The 15,475-nt window shown below is 45.0% G+C and overlaps 1 protein-coding gene across 2 annotated transcripts in view; it reads right to left on the bottom strand.

The window, feature by feature from the left end:
* Positions 1–11,832: 11,832 nt before the first annotated feature.
* Positions 11,833–15,475, bottom strand: part of rnf128b (ring finger protein 128b) — a 156,496-nt gene continuing 152,853 nt past the window's right edge. For both annotated transcript variants that reach the window (XM_078211789.1, XM_078211788.1), the window contains exons 6-7: positions 14,717–14,897; positions 11,833–13,277 (exon numbers count right to left, since the gene is read on the bottom strand). In XM_078211789.1, the coding sequence (XP_078067915.1) occupies positions 13,159–13,277; positions 14,717–14,897 (300 nt within the window). In that variant the 3' untranslated portion in view covers positions 11,833–13,158. The remainder of the gene's footprint in view (positions 13,278–14,716; positions 14,898–15,475) is intronic.

Here is a 15,475-nt window from a genome sequence, read left to right as displayed (position 1 = left end):
TTCACGTGAGGGTTCGCACCCCGCTAGTGTTTCCCAGCGCCAGATTTCTGGTGTGGTCTGCTCTGCGCCCGAAATCGGCAGGGAGACAGGGTTAACATTTAAATGATACTTTAAATATAAATTAAATGCTATTAGCAGGCCCAGAGCTGAATACTCCGGACCCGCTAACCTCTCCCACCCTGCCAGAGTGTTTCATTCCAGCGGGGATTACAGTAGCTCCCCACTCTTGGGGAGCTGGTGGCCTGACCCTGCTGGAGTGAAGGGGCCCCACATGGGTATTTGGAGCCCCCCATGGGGTTGTGCAGCAGGGGAGGGGTGGTACCCCCCTGGCTTGGGCACCTTGGTAGTGCCAACCTGTGCCCCCGACACTGCCCAAGGGGCAAAGTGCCAGTGTCCAGGGGACACCTTGGCACTGTCCATTGGCATGGAGCAGTGCCAAGGGGGCGGGGCCTGATGGGGGCAGGGTCTAGGGGGCAATCAATGAGGGGGAGTCCCACTGCTGGTTTCAGCTTCCTGGATGGGAATAGGCCCCACCCACTGATTTATAATTACATTCACACTGGTGGTCTCTGCAGTGCAGAGGGTGGGAGATTCTAGTCTGAACTCCCACTGGAGAAAAAACCGTGAATTACTCTAGTTTTCACGCAAATTCACGCTTAGAATTTTTTTGGGGAGAATTCCGGCCAGTATGTCCGGCGTGCGTGGGATCCTTGATTATGCTGGCTGCTTTTCCGAGGCAGCAGGAAGTGTAGATGGAGTCAATGGATGGGAGGCTGGTTTGCGTGATGGACTGGGCTTCGTTCACAACCCTTTGTGGTTTCTTGCGGTCTCGGACAGAGCAGGAGCCATACCAAGCTGTGATACATCGGAAAGAATGCTTTGTATGGTGCATCTGTAAAAATATATGAGAGTCAGAGCGGACATGCCAAATTTCCTTAGCCTCCTGAAAAAGTAAAGACATTGGTGGGCTTTCTTAACTATAGCGTCGGTGTGGAGGGACCAGGACAGATTGTTGGTAATCTGGACACCTAAAAACCTGAAACTTGAATTTACGTCAACTAGATTTCCCCTCACAACTGCTCAGTTTAGCACCGTCCATTGGAGATGGACAAGAACGGCCAAAAGGATTCACACTTGTGCATATTAAGCAACTGTTCTTGGATAAACATGCAAGATGCTACAACTTATACCGGGAATATTTTAATCGAATTATTGATCAAAGAACAGAAAAAGCAAATTATTGAAGATGAATAGGTTAATATAACTAATCTGCACAGGACATAGCTGTTGCCACTGTCACATTTACCCAGCCATTTTGACTCGGCAGTCAAAACCTAGAGTAATATCAGGCTGTTATCAACAACAACAACATTTTAATTTATGTCAGGCGTAACATGAATCACATGTGAAGGAAATTGGAAAAATCACAACGCGCGCGACATTGTGTCACAACGCTTTATTTCATCTTTTTTCATTGCTGTGGCCAAGTAAATGGTTACTGAAGTCACTGATCTTTATTGTTTGTGTCAGTTGCAATGATGATAAAAATACATTCCTCTTTGGGCCACAAGGTGGAGACCACAGTTAAGATTTGATTCGATGGAGAAGTTTCAGATTTTAATATGAAGTCCTTTGAGGGTAGAAGTGTTTTGGTCCTCAGATGATCAGAGCAACTTCCTAACAATATTCTCAATTGGCCTTTTTGGTTGATAGCGAAATCTGAATTCAATAAAGATCTGTACACAACAATTACCCTGCCCTATTGTTTGGCTATGAAAGGACCAATGTTGCAAAATTCCTTACAGGGTAGGGCAATTGGTGCAATTAATCTGGCACAATGGATAGACCAAATGCTCTGTACTAGTTCCTGCTTTTAAATCTATCCAACTTCCTTCACAATTTACATATACAGATTACGATGTAGTAGTTCACACAGCACATTGGATCCCAATAATTCATAGAAACTAGAAGCAAGAGTAGGCCATTCGGCCCTTCAAGCCTCCTCCGCTGTTCATTTTCACCATGGCTGATCATCAAATTCAATATCCTGATCCTGCCTTTCCCTCATTTCCCTTGATCCGTTTAGCCCCAAGAGCTATATCCAATCTCTTCTTGAAATCAGGCAATGTTTTGGCCTCAACTATTTTCTGTGGTAGTGAATTCCACACATTCGCCACCCTCTGGGTGAAGAAATTTCTCCTCACCTAAGTTCTAAAAGGTTCACCCCTTATCCTCAAATTGTGATTCCCTGGTTCAGAACTTCCCCACCATTGAGAACATTAGCTGGTATTGTTCAGGTTGGGCAAGGCTCGTAAAATCCCGCCCGAGGCCAACGGAGAATTCCATTCTGCAGTAAAGTTCTGGCCATTCTTTCTGCATCTACCCTGTCTAACCCTGTTAGAATTTTATAAGTTGCTATTAGATCCCCTCTCACTCTTTTAAACTCCAATGAATACAATCCTAACCAACTTAGTCTCTCCTCATATGACAGAACTGCCATCCCAGGAATCAGCCTGGTAAACCTTTGCTGTACTCCCTCTATAGCAAGGACATCATTCCTCACAGCACAAATGCAGTTTAAAGACTAAAATCCACACAACACTAGTATGAGAGACAAACAAGGAAGTATTCAATGGGGAAACTTTTATGGGGAATATGCAGGTGATGTGGCCGGAAGTGGAAGCAAGCTATCGCCAGCTCCCACGCATCCCTCCCCTCCCCCCGCCACCTTCAAATGTAGGGGACTGTAGAATTCTCCCTTTGTATCTGCAAATAGTTTTATAGACTGTAGAAAAATCGCTGAGTGTAACTCTCTCAGATTGATAAAACAGGCAACAATCCACCAAGTTAACTTTGCATAACGGTGGCACGGTGGCACAGTGGATTAGAACTGCTGCCTCACAACGCCAGGGACCTTGTTTAATTCCCGGCTTGGGTCACTATCTGTGTGAAGTTTGCACATTCTCCCCGTGTCTGCGTGAGTTTCCTCCCACAGTCCAAAGATGTGCAAGTTAGGTGTATTGGCCATGCTAAATTGCCCCTTAATGTCAGGGGGACTAGCTCGGGTAAATGCATGGGGTTATGGGGACAGGGCCTGGGTGGCATTGTGGTCGGTGCAGACTTGATGGGCCAAATGGCTTTCTTTTGCGCTGTAGGATTCTATGACTCTGTAACAAGGGAATTAGGTTTATTTAATGCAATGACTTCCCCAAGATTTAGTTCCTCCTTTTTCCTTTGGTGTCCCATTCTGGTCACTCTGTTACATAGCTTAATTTTCTTCTACCTGTTTTCTTATATGGATAAGTCCTGGCTAGGGACATCAGATGATTTGGACATCTTATGAACTTTAAAAGACAACCTCCAACAAATTCCCATTCAGTACACCATTGGGATTTTTCACCAGTAGTAACAGCAGCCCTATTGCTCAAGAATATTTTGCATTCATGTTTTAAATTCCCCCAATATAAAGAATTTCCACCTCTCTTAAATAGACTTGGGGGGATGAAGAGTTGGTCTAGTGGGGTGAGAAGTAGGCAGACACTAATCCACAAGATGTGTTGGTCTTTTCTTCAGGGTAACCAGGCAGCAGCGTCTAAGAGAGTCATCTTCCATTCCATGGTGACTTGCGGACAATCTACGAGAGTTAATAACCCATTCTAACATATGTAATGTATTGTAACCAACCTCTTGAACATAGTAACCCAAGTTTGTCCCAGAAAAAAATCTCAAAAAGATTTCAGGATTTACTTTGTCTGAAGATTTAATCAATAAAGCATATTCAGATTGCCAGAGGGGCCAGTGTTATGGCACAACAGATGGTAAGTGCCAAGTTGCCCAAATCCCAAAAGGAAACTTGAACCAGGTGCCAGAACATGTTTAGCAATTTGTGTATTATGAGGAGGTTTTCTGAAATCAGGAAGTAGTGCCTCAGACCCCCCCCCATACACATACACACACACACGCGCACACACATACACACACACACACTTTTGATGGCAACAGTCCTTATAGATTTTTGAAACTATAAAATTCCAGTAACTTTTCCACACAATGCCTTGCTGCTCTAAGATTTCTCTGGGGATGACAGCAAACTGTTTCTCCTAGTTTGGCTTCATCCTTACCTCTGTCTTCTTTGAGATCTTACCAGTTACCAGTTACCAAGCTGTCTTCTCAGAGATCTAGTCAGCTACCACGCACAGAGTCTTCAATGTTTTCTTAAACCCGCTTTCCCCTTTTTCTCGTGCCCTCTATTGTTTCCTACAACCAAAAGGGAAAATGCTGGAAAATCTCAGCAGGTCTGGCAGCATCTGTAAGAAGAAAAAAGAGCTGACGTTTCGAGTCCAGATGACCGTTTGTCAAAAGTTTGACAAAAGGTCATCTGGACTTCTCACGTCAGCTCTTTTCTCTCCTTACAGATGCTGCCAGACCTGCTGCGATTTTCCAGCATTTTCTCTCTTGGTTTCAGATTCTGGCATCAACAATAATTTGCTTTAATCCATTGTTTCCTACAATCCTTTCAAAGTTCCCCTTTCCCAGAATTGATCTTTTCTTTATGGCTACTATACTTTAAATGTAAACTTACATTACCTTTCACTGTTTACATTTTCCCCATTGTAAAAATTCCCCTTTGAAATACAACAGCTGACCTCAAACCACTTCTTTCATTGCCTTATGTAATTTTTAAATTCAAATTCTTCTGGTTTCCTTTGTTCATCACATATCAAACTAACTGCCTTCACACCCTTCTCACTGGTGTTTAATGTTTGCAGTCTTTCTGTCTCTAATTCACTTAAACCATTCACATCCCCATAATCTTGTTTTACCGTAAATGAAAATATTACAACAGAAAAAGATAATAGAACTCTTGTTTTCCTGACACTAAGAAAGGCATGGAAGATGGCAGGGTTGGGCTCATAGACAGAAGGGCAGCACGGTGGCACAATGGTTAGCACTGCGGCCTCACAGCATCAGGGACCTAGGTTCAATTCCAGCCTCGGGTGACCATCTGAACGGAGTCCACACATTCTCCCCATGTCTACGTGGGTTTTCTGCGGGTGCTCTTTGTTTCCTCCCACAGCCCAAAGATGTACGGGCTAGGTAGATTGGCCATACTAAATTGCCCTTAGTGTTCAAAGATGTGCAGGTTAGGTCAGAGTTGGCAGAGGTGGGCTGTAGATATTGGGTTCATCTGTAAGACTTGACTACAATGCATGAAAAGGGTAAATGATCTTTTACATTGTGCAAGTGATTGTATTTAGTTATTCTCAATGTCCTGCTATTCCGTCCCTAATTATAGATTCTAGCATTCTTTCATTGACAGATATTAGATTGACTGACCTGTAGTTTCCCGCTTTCTGTCTCCCTCCTTTCTTAAGTAGCTGTTACATTTGCAGTTTTCCAATTGCCTGGAACATTTTCAGAATCTAGAAATTTTGAAAGATCACAGCCGAAGCATCCACTATCTCTGCAGCCCTTCCTCAAGACCCAAGGCTGCAGGCCATCAGGTCCAAGGGACTTGTCAGCCTTGAGTCCCAGTCGTTTACCTGGTGGTAGCATCTCCTCCATCACTCCGCCAGTGACGCTAGTGCTTCTAGCAAAACAGGCAGCCCCTGCTACCCGGCAGCCATCCCTCACAAAGCTCAGATCCTCATGGCCTCCAGAGAACACCTGTCAAAAGTCATCTGGGCCAATGGAGCAACAAGGTCAGTGCCTGCTCCAGTGCAGCTGGTGCAGGGGGAGCACTCCAGTGCAATACCTGTAAATGAATGAAAAATGTCACTTTAGACACAGAAGGGCCATCACAGGCAATCAGTGGATTTGTAAAACTCAGTGTTGTGTTGACATATCATTTATCAGGTGGTTGATACTTTTTTATGGTTATTGCCTCTTTATGTTGGGACTGGAAACTATCCAACACTGATAGGGACTGCAATCTCATGGTAGTTCCTGATGAAAATCAGAGGCCCTTCTCAGAGAAGTCTGTATTAAGGGTTTGCATGACCAGGGTGGGCAGAAGGCAGAGGACATCTCCCTTCTTCTGTTTGGGAGAAGCATGTAAAGTCTCGATTTGATTTGATTTATTATTGCCACATATATTAACACACAGTGAAATGTATTGTTTCTTGCGCGCAATACAGACAAAGCACACTGTTATTAGAGAAGGAAACGAGAGAGTGCAGAATGTAGTGTTACAGTCATAGTAAGGTGCAGAGAAAGATCAACTTAATGCCAGGTAGGTCCATTCAAAAGTCTGATGGCAGCAGGGAAGAAGCTGTTCTTGAGTCGTTTGGTACGTGATCTCAGACTTCCACCTTCTTCCTGACGGAAGAAGGTGGAAGAGAGAATGTCCGGGGTGTGTGGGGTTCTTGATTATGCTGGCTGCTTTTCTGAGGCAGCGGGAAGTGTAAACAGAGTCAATGGATGGGAGGCTAGTTTGTGTGACGGACTGGGCTTCATTCACGACCTCAGTTGACCTAAGTCTCAGTTGAAGCGTCTCATTATCAGGGCCTCCCTAGCACCCCCACTCTGCTGGCTCCCATGTGGTTCTTCATGTTCATGTTCCTCTCTCTCAGCCTTTGTTAGACTCATCATTGGAGGATGCCTGACAGTCCTCAATGCCCTCGAATTCTTCCCCCTCTCTGCGTTGTCAGGGTGTGCGTCACACAGCTAATAACAATGCTCAAGGAGACACAAGATGCTGTGATGAGCAGGGCTCCAGATGATCAGTTGAGGCAGTGGGAATCTCATTTTAAACAGAGGTATAGTTTCTTCTGTGGTTGCCCTGGTGGAGGCATGGCTCATGTTGAACCTCTTTTGCACCACACAGTATGGATGGATGCCTGCTTTCCATCATAAGCCACCTTCTTAAGGGGCGGCCCTTCATAGGTTCATAATCATAAATCCTTGCAGTGCAGACTAAGGCAATTCAGCCCATCGAGCCTGCAGCAACAACAATCCCACCCAGGCCCTATCCACATAACCCCATGTATTTACCCTGCTAATCCCCCTGACGTTAAGGGGCAATTTAGTATGGCCAATCTACCTAACCCGCACATCATTGGGGTGTGGGAGGAAACCAGAGCACCCGGAGCAAATCCATGCAGACAAAGGGAGAACATGCAAACTCCACACAAACAATGACCCAAGCTGGTAATCAAACCTGGGTCCCTGATGCTGTGAGGCAGCAGTGCTAACCACTGTGCCACCCTTGGCTCCTATTAATCAGCCATTTAGTTGTACTGTGTGCAGCATCATTACACTCACCTCGATGGCAGGTTGGTTGCCTTCCCTGGACAACCCTCTTCCTCTTTCCCTCTTCCTGATTGGATGAGCCAGAGTGGACTATTCTTATGGCACCTTTGTCTTCTTTTGCTGCAGTCTGCACTGTGACGTCCCTCCTTGAAAATTCCTTTCCCCGGTGAGCCCCTCACAGTTGAACCCACCACTAATTCAAACTTGTGCTCGAAGTGATCGGAAGGCAAATGTTACTGACCTCTCTTGCAGACTGAACTGCAGCCTCCTACTCTTGAATGTGCCCCTCCAGTCTCTTAACCCCATCCTAGAGCACTATGAGCAGGCTGTTCCAATTCCTGTCTGCCTTTGTGACCACCATTAAATTGCATGGGCCACCAAAATAACAGCAAATTGACAATTTAGTTGCCACAAGAACCATAGAATACCTTCAGTGCAGAAGGAGACCATTCAGCTCATCAAATCTGCACCGACTCTCCGAAAGAACACCTTACACAGTTCCCCCCGCCCTATCCCTGTAACGGTGCATATTTATCATGGTTAATCCACCTAACCTGCACATCTTAAGTCTGTGGGAGGAAACTGGAGCACCTGGAGGAAACCCAGGCAGACCCGGGGCGAATATGCAAACTCCACACAGACAGGGCAGCACGGTGGCACAGTGATTAGCGTTGCTGCTTCACAGCGCTAGGGACCCGCATTCAATTCCGGCCTCGGGTGACTGTCTATGTGGAGTTTGCACATTCTTCGCTTATCCGCATGGGTTTCCTTCGGGTGCACGGGTTTCCTCCTTCAGTCCAAAGATGTGTGTATTAGGTTGATTGGCTATGCTCAATTGACCCTAGTGTTAGGGGATTAGCAGGGTGAATACGTGGGGTTACAGGAATAGGGCCTGGGTGGGATTGTAGTCGGTGCAGACTCAATGGGCCGAATGGCCTCCTTCTGCACTGTAGGGGTTCTATGATTCTATGACGTACGAGGCAGAAATCAAACTTGAGTCCCTGGCACTGTGATGCAGCAGGGCTAACCACTGTGCCACCGTGCCGCCCCCAAGAAGCTAATATTGGCCTGATCAGGAAGGTGCACAGACTTCTGATTTTTCACTGCTTGCCTGTTATATCCCATTCTTTTTTTTAAAAAATCATTCATGGGACACAGGCGTCGCCGGTTGGCCAGCATTTATTGCCCATCCCTAGTTGCCCTTGTTCAGAGGGCAATTGAGAGTCAACTGCATTGCTGTGGGTCTGGAGTCACATATCAGCCAGAACAGGTAAGGACGGCAGATTTCCTTCCTCAAAGGACATTAGTGACAACATCAGGTCTGGATTTATTTTATAGTCAATCAGGAGGGTGGGTCCCTCCCACTATCTGAATGTAAAATTCTGCCATAGCGAGGCACCAATAATGTGTTTGTTTTCCAGCTTAATTACTCAGAAGAGAGCACCATATAATAAACAGTACACCATTTATTAGAACATCAAATTTATTTACACTTTGCTAAAGGAATCCTGACAATATAAATGATTTTCTTTTTAAATCATATGTACAGCAAATTCTCACACAGAAAATTCTAGTACAAGTACTCATCTGTCCCTTTCATTTTTTTTTTAAATGCACTAAGTAAAATAAACCCACTGAAAAGTTCAATTTAAATTTCTTTTTGAGAAATCAAGTTTGCAGGATACCAGCTATAACATTCTCATTTCAGCTCACCCAAGAAAAATAATAATTTTAATTTTCCTAAATAAAGTGCGTGTGATTAACATGAAGAATGTTGGATATTGCTTTAAAATGTGATTTAAGTAGTTAAGGCCTTTTTATTTTCTACATTTCAAAACTAAAAGTAACTCCCAATGTTGTAATGGAAGATTATGTTGAGGTCAATGGGAGGGGAGGGGGGGTAGGTTTGAACACAACTCACCCATCAGAATATTGGAAAGACTGAGTGTAAATCTGGCTGCACAACCACCTAATTTTACTGCCTGTTGATCCAGTTAACGTGATTCCCACTCCCCGCCCCCCGCCCCCCCCACCCACCCCCGTGACACAATTAGCATAGGGTTAAAGACTCTGGTAGGAGTTAATCTTGTATTGGTTGGAGCTGCAATGTTTAGAAGGGGAAGGTTCTATCCAACAACGTTACACCTCTTGTCACAGCAATCAGGCGTTTGAAGAGATGTTTACATCCAAAAATAATGACCAACACAGCAAAAAGTGACCTACCCAAATTACTTACTTTATTTTATTCATTCGTGGCACAAGTAGACTTACATTAACCCTGCAATTAAGTCACTGTGAGAACCCCCTAGTCGCCACACACTGCGCCTGTTCAGGTACACTGAGGGAGGATTTAGCATGGCCAATGCACTTAACCAGCACGTCTTTCAGACTGTGGGAGGAAACCGGAGCACTCGAAGGAAACCCACGCAGACACGGGGAGAATGTGCAGGCTCTGCACTGACAGTGACCCAAGCTGGGAATCAAACCCGGGTCCCTAGCGCTGTGAAGCAGTCGTGCTAACCAGTGCCACCATGCCACCCTATATTCATTCTATTATTATGTGATGCTTAGTTGAATAATGTTCTCTGGGATGCAGACACTTTGTACACCACTTTTGTTTCTAATCCTTTCTGGCACTAGCGTTATCCGGTTTGCACTGCTGCCTCACTGCACCAGGGATCCATGTTTGATTCTTGGCTTGGGTCACTGTGCAAACTCCACACAGACATTCTCTCCTTGTCTGCGTGGGTTTCCTCTAGGTGCTCCAGTTTCCTCCCACAGTCCGAAAGATGTGCTGGTTAGGCGCATTGACCCAAACAGGCGCTGATTGTGGCGACTAGGGGAATTTCACAGTAACTTCCTTGCAGTGTTAATGTGAGCCTTACTTGTGACGAATAAATAAACTTTAACCCAACTGTTTTAAATGGGTTACCACTGCCGTTAAAATACCAGTCAGAAATTTGGTGACATCCGGGAGATGTAGTTTCTCTATTGGATCTTGTAACCACTTGAGAAAAGTGAGCTTTCAGAAAAGCCAAATCCAATGTCATGCTTCAAAAATAAAAATTGTAGCTGTACCAATAAAAACAGGTTTGGTTGGGGTGTGGTGGGCGGGGGCAGGGGGGGGGGGCGGTTGCAGAAAGAGGACAGGGGGAAGAATATATGCAAAACAAATGGTGGCTCTTGACTTTGTGCCGTAGTGAGAAGGAGTGCTAGGGACTTGGCATTTGCCCGACATGGGGACGGACATCTGCTGAAAATAGGCAGCAAACACTGTGATCTGGCACCAAAGATGTTGAAACCAAAGTTTGTTACATAATTGCCAAGGTTACAAACACTCGCGTGAAGGTAGAAACCTTCTTCGAGATGTTTTCTGTTTCGGTCAACGGAAAAGCAACTACTGGGCAAAATGTTCCATTCTCGCCAAATCTTACTTTTCCTAAGAAAGGGATTCTCAAGGGCTATTCTGTAATGCACTATAAAGCTAAATTTAATCCACTAAAATGCATCTTATTTGTATCAGTAAAGCGGATCTCCATGGACTGTATCTAGGGTGCATGCACGGTTCATTGGGTTAAAGTTTCAATGAGGGGGGGAAATTTTACGTTTTTGGATGCATGAAAACAACTACAATTATTTGATTAACAAAAAAAAATCACTTGTAGACATCAGTAAAGCAGCATGACTTGGCTAACATCACTAAAATAAGTACTCGCTCCTATAGCACTCATTTATAACAAAATGCCAAACTTGTGGAATCTCAGCCCACCAATGTAACAGGGCTAGAAGATCAATATAGCAAGGAAAAAGCACTGGGTTTTGGTTACATTTTTCAGCTCTGCTCTAAACATCGCTCCCACAGGATTCGGGAGGTGATTCGCTGGGATGCCAAGCCCCCCGCTTCCCCCCCACCCCCCGCCCCACACCCACACACAGGAAAACATTAGAACACCAGAGGATTAAGCAATCCCCAAACCGTCAATGTCTTAGCTTTCAGAGCGAAAAATAACGTTCAACAGTCTTGTGTCTTGACCGCAGCCTTGTGGGTGACCAGACATCAGTTTAAAGCTGAGTGATACTGAAAGACCCTACAGCGAGCAAAAGCAAAAATGACTTGAGATGCATCACCAGGCAAGTTCACTGCCATTCCCTTTCTGCACTAAACACTCACCATCCAATATCAATGCTTCCACTCAATTATTGTGAAAGGACTATACAAGCTCGATATAAAATTAAGGCAGTTGTGGAATTTCAGTTTAAAGTTAATCTAAAATAGATCCCTACATCCTATAATTACTCCTTCAAAAACTCCTGATCCTGCACACTTGTGAACAGGTTCATGCAATATAGTTTATATTCCCTTGCCTATCATGAAGAACTATTCTTTGGAATTTGAAAAATTAGTCTCAAATTTGCTTTGGAAAATTATAGAAAAACTAGCCCGTTACCAAGATGCCATTGCAATGTCAATACCTCACTAGGCCTGTTGATATCTTCCTTGCAGAATCTTTTCTTCCCTTATATTCTTGTTCAACAGAATTAACTACTCAAAAGTCTTCAAATAAAATATTCACAAGCATGTTTTATCTCCAAAATAGATTTACTTTATTGAGGGTTAAGAGGATTGCTTCTTTATTTTAAAAAAAAAGTAATTTTCATGAAGAAAGCCAATTCTGCATATGATTCATGTTCACAGGAAAAAGTTCTTTGACCACAAGGTTTGATTAAAGGCAACTGATGCATACATTGGACAGTGTCTTCAGCTCATTTTAGGATCCTGCAAATAGATGAGCAAAGTTTGCCTTGAAAAGTCAACTGTTGCAGAATTGAAAAAAAAAATTCAAAAAATAATGTAGAGATGAAATTGCTTTCAGTGAAGCAGAATGCTGGTAAATTGATCGCTAATTATGCAGCCAAACCACTTTTTACATAATAAGAATGATAAATCATAGATCCTTTTCATATCAGGGATGCAATTAACCAGGAGTGACACCACAAGTAGACAGCGCAGGCTTTGTTTGCATTATTGTGGAATTATATTAATAGGGTGACAATTAACCATTTGCTTACACTTCCATCAAAATCTAGTGCAATTTAGGGCAGCAGTCAGCACAGTGTTAGCAATGGGGCCTTTGCAAATGGATTCGATTTGATACACTGGTTTAAACCCTAGGTTTTCAGACCCTGTGAGATTATTGTACAGTAATCCCATAGGGTCTGGAGGACATTGCTGTGTCTCTCTGTTTCTGATGATTTGCTTCTATTGGAGTACGTTGATACAAATTTTTTTTAAATGCATTATCCTTTGCAATGTTTCTTGTCCCTCGGGGTAGTTGACGCTGTGTTTTATTTTGGGAAGTCAGAATAGGAGGTCCCCTGGAATGCATCTAAATTTGAAAGGGGGGGGAGGGCGTGGGGGTGGTGGGATCTATTCTTCTTATCCCTTACTTACCACCTTCTCCTCCACCACCCCCCTCCCCCCCAACCTCACCACCCCAAACCTCCACACAGAAAAACATTAGAACACCAGAGGATTAAGCAATCTCCAAACCGTCAATGTCTTAGCTTTCAGGGCGAAAAATAACGTTCAACAGTCTTGTGTCTTCACCGCAGCCTTGTGGGTGACCAGACATCAGTTTAAATTAGCTGCAGTTATTGTGTGAATTGCTGAGGATTTCAGCACCAGGACTAATCGCGAGGTGCCTGTTACATTAATGCTTTCTAAAAAAAAAATCATGTCTCTTTATAACATTGGCATTTAAAAAATGCAGAAAAAGGTAGAACGTGGGCCACTCCAAAGTCTTTGCCTCAACCAAAAAAGTACAGAGAGTGTTCATTTAAGAGGCGCTCCCTGCATATCAGTTGATGGTTGGCTTTAATTTCAGGCTTTTATTTCTTTGGAATGGTTCATGACTTCTCTTCATTCCGGAGATCAATCTCTTCATAGCCGGGGTTGTCTTGTGGCAGGACGTATACAGACAGAGAATTCACCCGAGCGTCATTATTGAAGAGATGCTGTTCTTCGCCTGTGGAGAACACAGAGAGTCAGAGGCGAGTGGAAGGGAAGGAGGTATTTGTAAATAAGACAGCTAAGAAATATTTCAAACACGCATGATGTTTTTAAAAATTTAGTATGTTCCGAGAACACATTTAGATTTGATTTATCATCATATGGGACACAGTGGAATGTTTTGGGCGGCACGGTGGCTAGCGCTGCTGACTCACAGCGCCAGGGACCAGGGTTCAATTCCGGCCTGGGGTGACTGTCTGTGTGGAGTTTGCACATTCTCCCTGTGTCTGCGTGGGTTTCCTCCGGGCGCTCCGGTTTCCTCCCATAGTCCAAATCTGTGCAGGTTAGGTTGGTTGGCCATGCTAAACTGATCCGAACGTCAGGGGGATTAGCAGGGTAAATATGTCGGGTTACGGGGGGATAGGGCCTGGGTGGGATTGTTGTCAGTGCAGGCTCGATAGGTTGAATGGCCTCCTCCTATGCTGTAGGGATTCTATGTTTCTTGCACTATGCAGACAAAGCATATAATTCATAGAGTACATAGGGGAGAAGGAAAGGAGAGGGTGCAGGATATAGTACACAAGCGCCGGAATTCTACCGCCCCGCCTGCCACGGGAATTGGAGTGGGCTAGGGATGGACAATGGGAAGGTCCGTTGACCTTGGGTGGGATTTTCCGGTTTTGGGTCAAGCGAGGTGGTAAAATCCCGCCCATGATATATTTTTTTAAAAACTGCACTGACTTCTCAAAGCAAATCAAGTCGCTTTGACCTCGAGCACATTTCTGCACATGCTCAGAGTGAAAACCAATCGCAGTTGAGCCAGACTCACGGCAGACCATGGCTGGAACTTTCCGCACCCGTCCGTGTTGGGCGGCCTTGATGTTGAGAGTGGAGAATGTCGCGAGAAGGCCAAAGTCATGCTTCACATCAACGTAGAAGCAGGAAGTGACTGTCCCTTCGCCCATCAGTGACGGGCCACGTTTCCTGCCGTTCAACTTCAGGAACCTCATCGCAATAAGTTACCATGTCACTAACAGGCCTGTGTGCCAGGGGCACAGACCCACTTATAGAAAGTGCATCCATAGCTGTGTGGAGTCAGAACGGCATGAAGGGTGACTGGTCTCAGAAGGTGTACACCTGGGGAGCTCAGAGGTGAGCGCAGTGCATTGGGGGACGGTGGGGGGGTGGGAAAGAGGGTCATGCTAGGTGGATACACTGGGTGAAGGACTGTTTCCTGGTATGTGTGGGGCTGGTCGTTAAAAATGGTGCCTGGATCACTGAGGTGCTGATCTGAAGGTGGGGTGGGCAATTCACACCAGCAATGCATCTCCTCCAAGTGCCACACGGTACGGCGGAAAAAGCTGCCATTGCCATGGGCGGACTAAAGGGCAGTTTGCCCGCCTGACACCGGCCTTCACCGATACGGGAGAAAATCTCGCCTACGTGACTACTCACTGAAATAGTGATTGTCCTCAGTTACAGGAGATTCGTCCGTTCGATGATCAGGCCCAAAAGCAGTCGGTAGAGTATAAATGGCACTCTCGGGAACCTCGGTGTGTCTGTCCTGCACAGCTCTTTGAGGATTACTGGATGCTTCCTCAGTTTCTGGTGTTGCTTCAGCCTTTTCTATGTCAATCTGCATCAAGTAGAAATCAATACATGGATGAGAGAAGGAGTTGGGGGAGGAGGGGAGGGGCGTTGGGGGAGGAGGGGAGGGGGGTTGGGGGAGGTGAAACTCAAATGCTTAAGTGTCGCATTTGAAAGCTGCAAACTCTGCAAAAGAAGTTTGGGCACACAGTCCAGTTCCTGATGGAGACAACTCAATGCTGCCTCCAATTAAGCACTGTGGGCAAAGTTTTATAGACAGTCCTACAGAGGAGTGGTATAGGAAGATGTCAGGAATTTCTCAGGTAGCAGCACTCTCACCTTGGAGACTGAAGGCTGTCAGTCGCACTACAGAGTCTTGAACACATAGACACTGTGGTGCGCTACACTATCAGGGGGGAGGCGATGGCCTAGTGGTATTATTGCCAGACGATTAATCCAGATACTCAGGTAATGTTCTAGGGACCCGGGTTCGAATCCCACCACGGCAGATGGTGGAATTTGAATTCAATTTTAAAAAAAATCTGGAATCAAGAATCTACTGATGACCATGAAATCATTGTCAATTGTTGGAAAACCCATCTGGTTCACTGATGTCCTTTAGGGAAG

The sequence above is a fragment of the Mustelus asterias genome, chromosome 4 (assembly GCF_964213995.1).
Source record: "Mustelus asterias chromosome 4, sMusAst1.hap1.1, whole genome shotgun sequence".
Classification (NCBI taxonomy): Eukaryota; Metazoa; Chordata; class Chondrichthyes; order Carcharhiniformes; family Triakidae; genus Mustelus; species Mustelus asterias.
The sequence above is the reverse complement of the archived record's forward strand: the minus strand, read 5'-3'. Positions and strand labels throughout refer to the sequence as shown.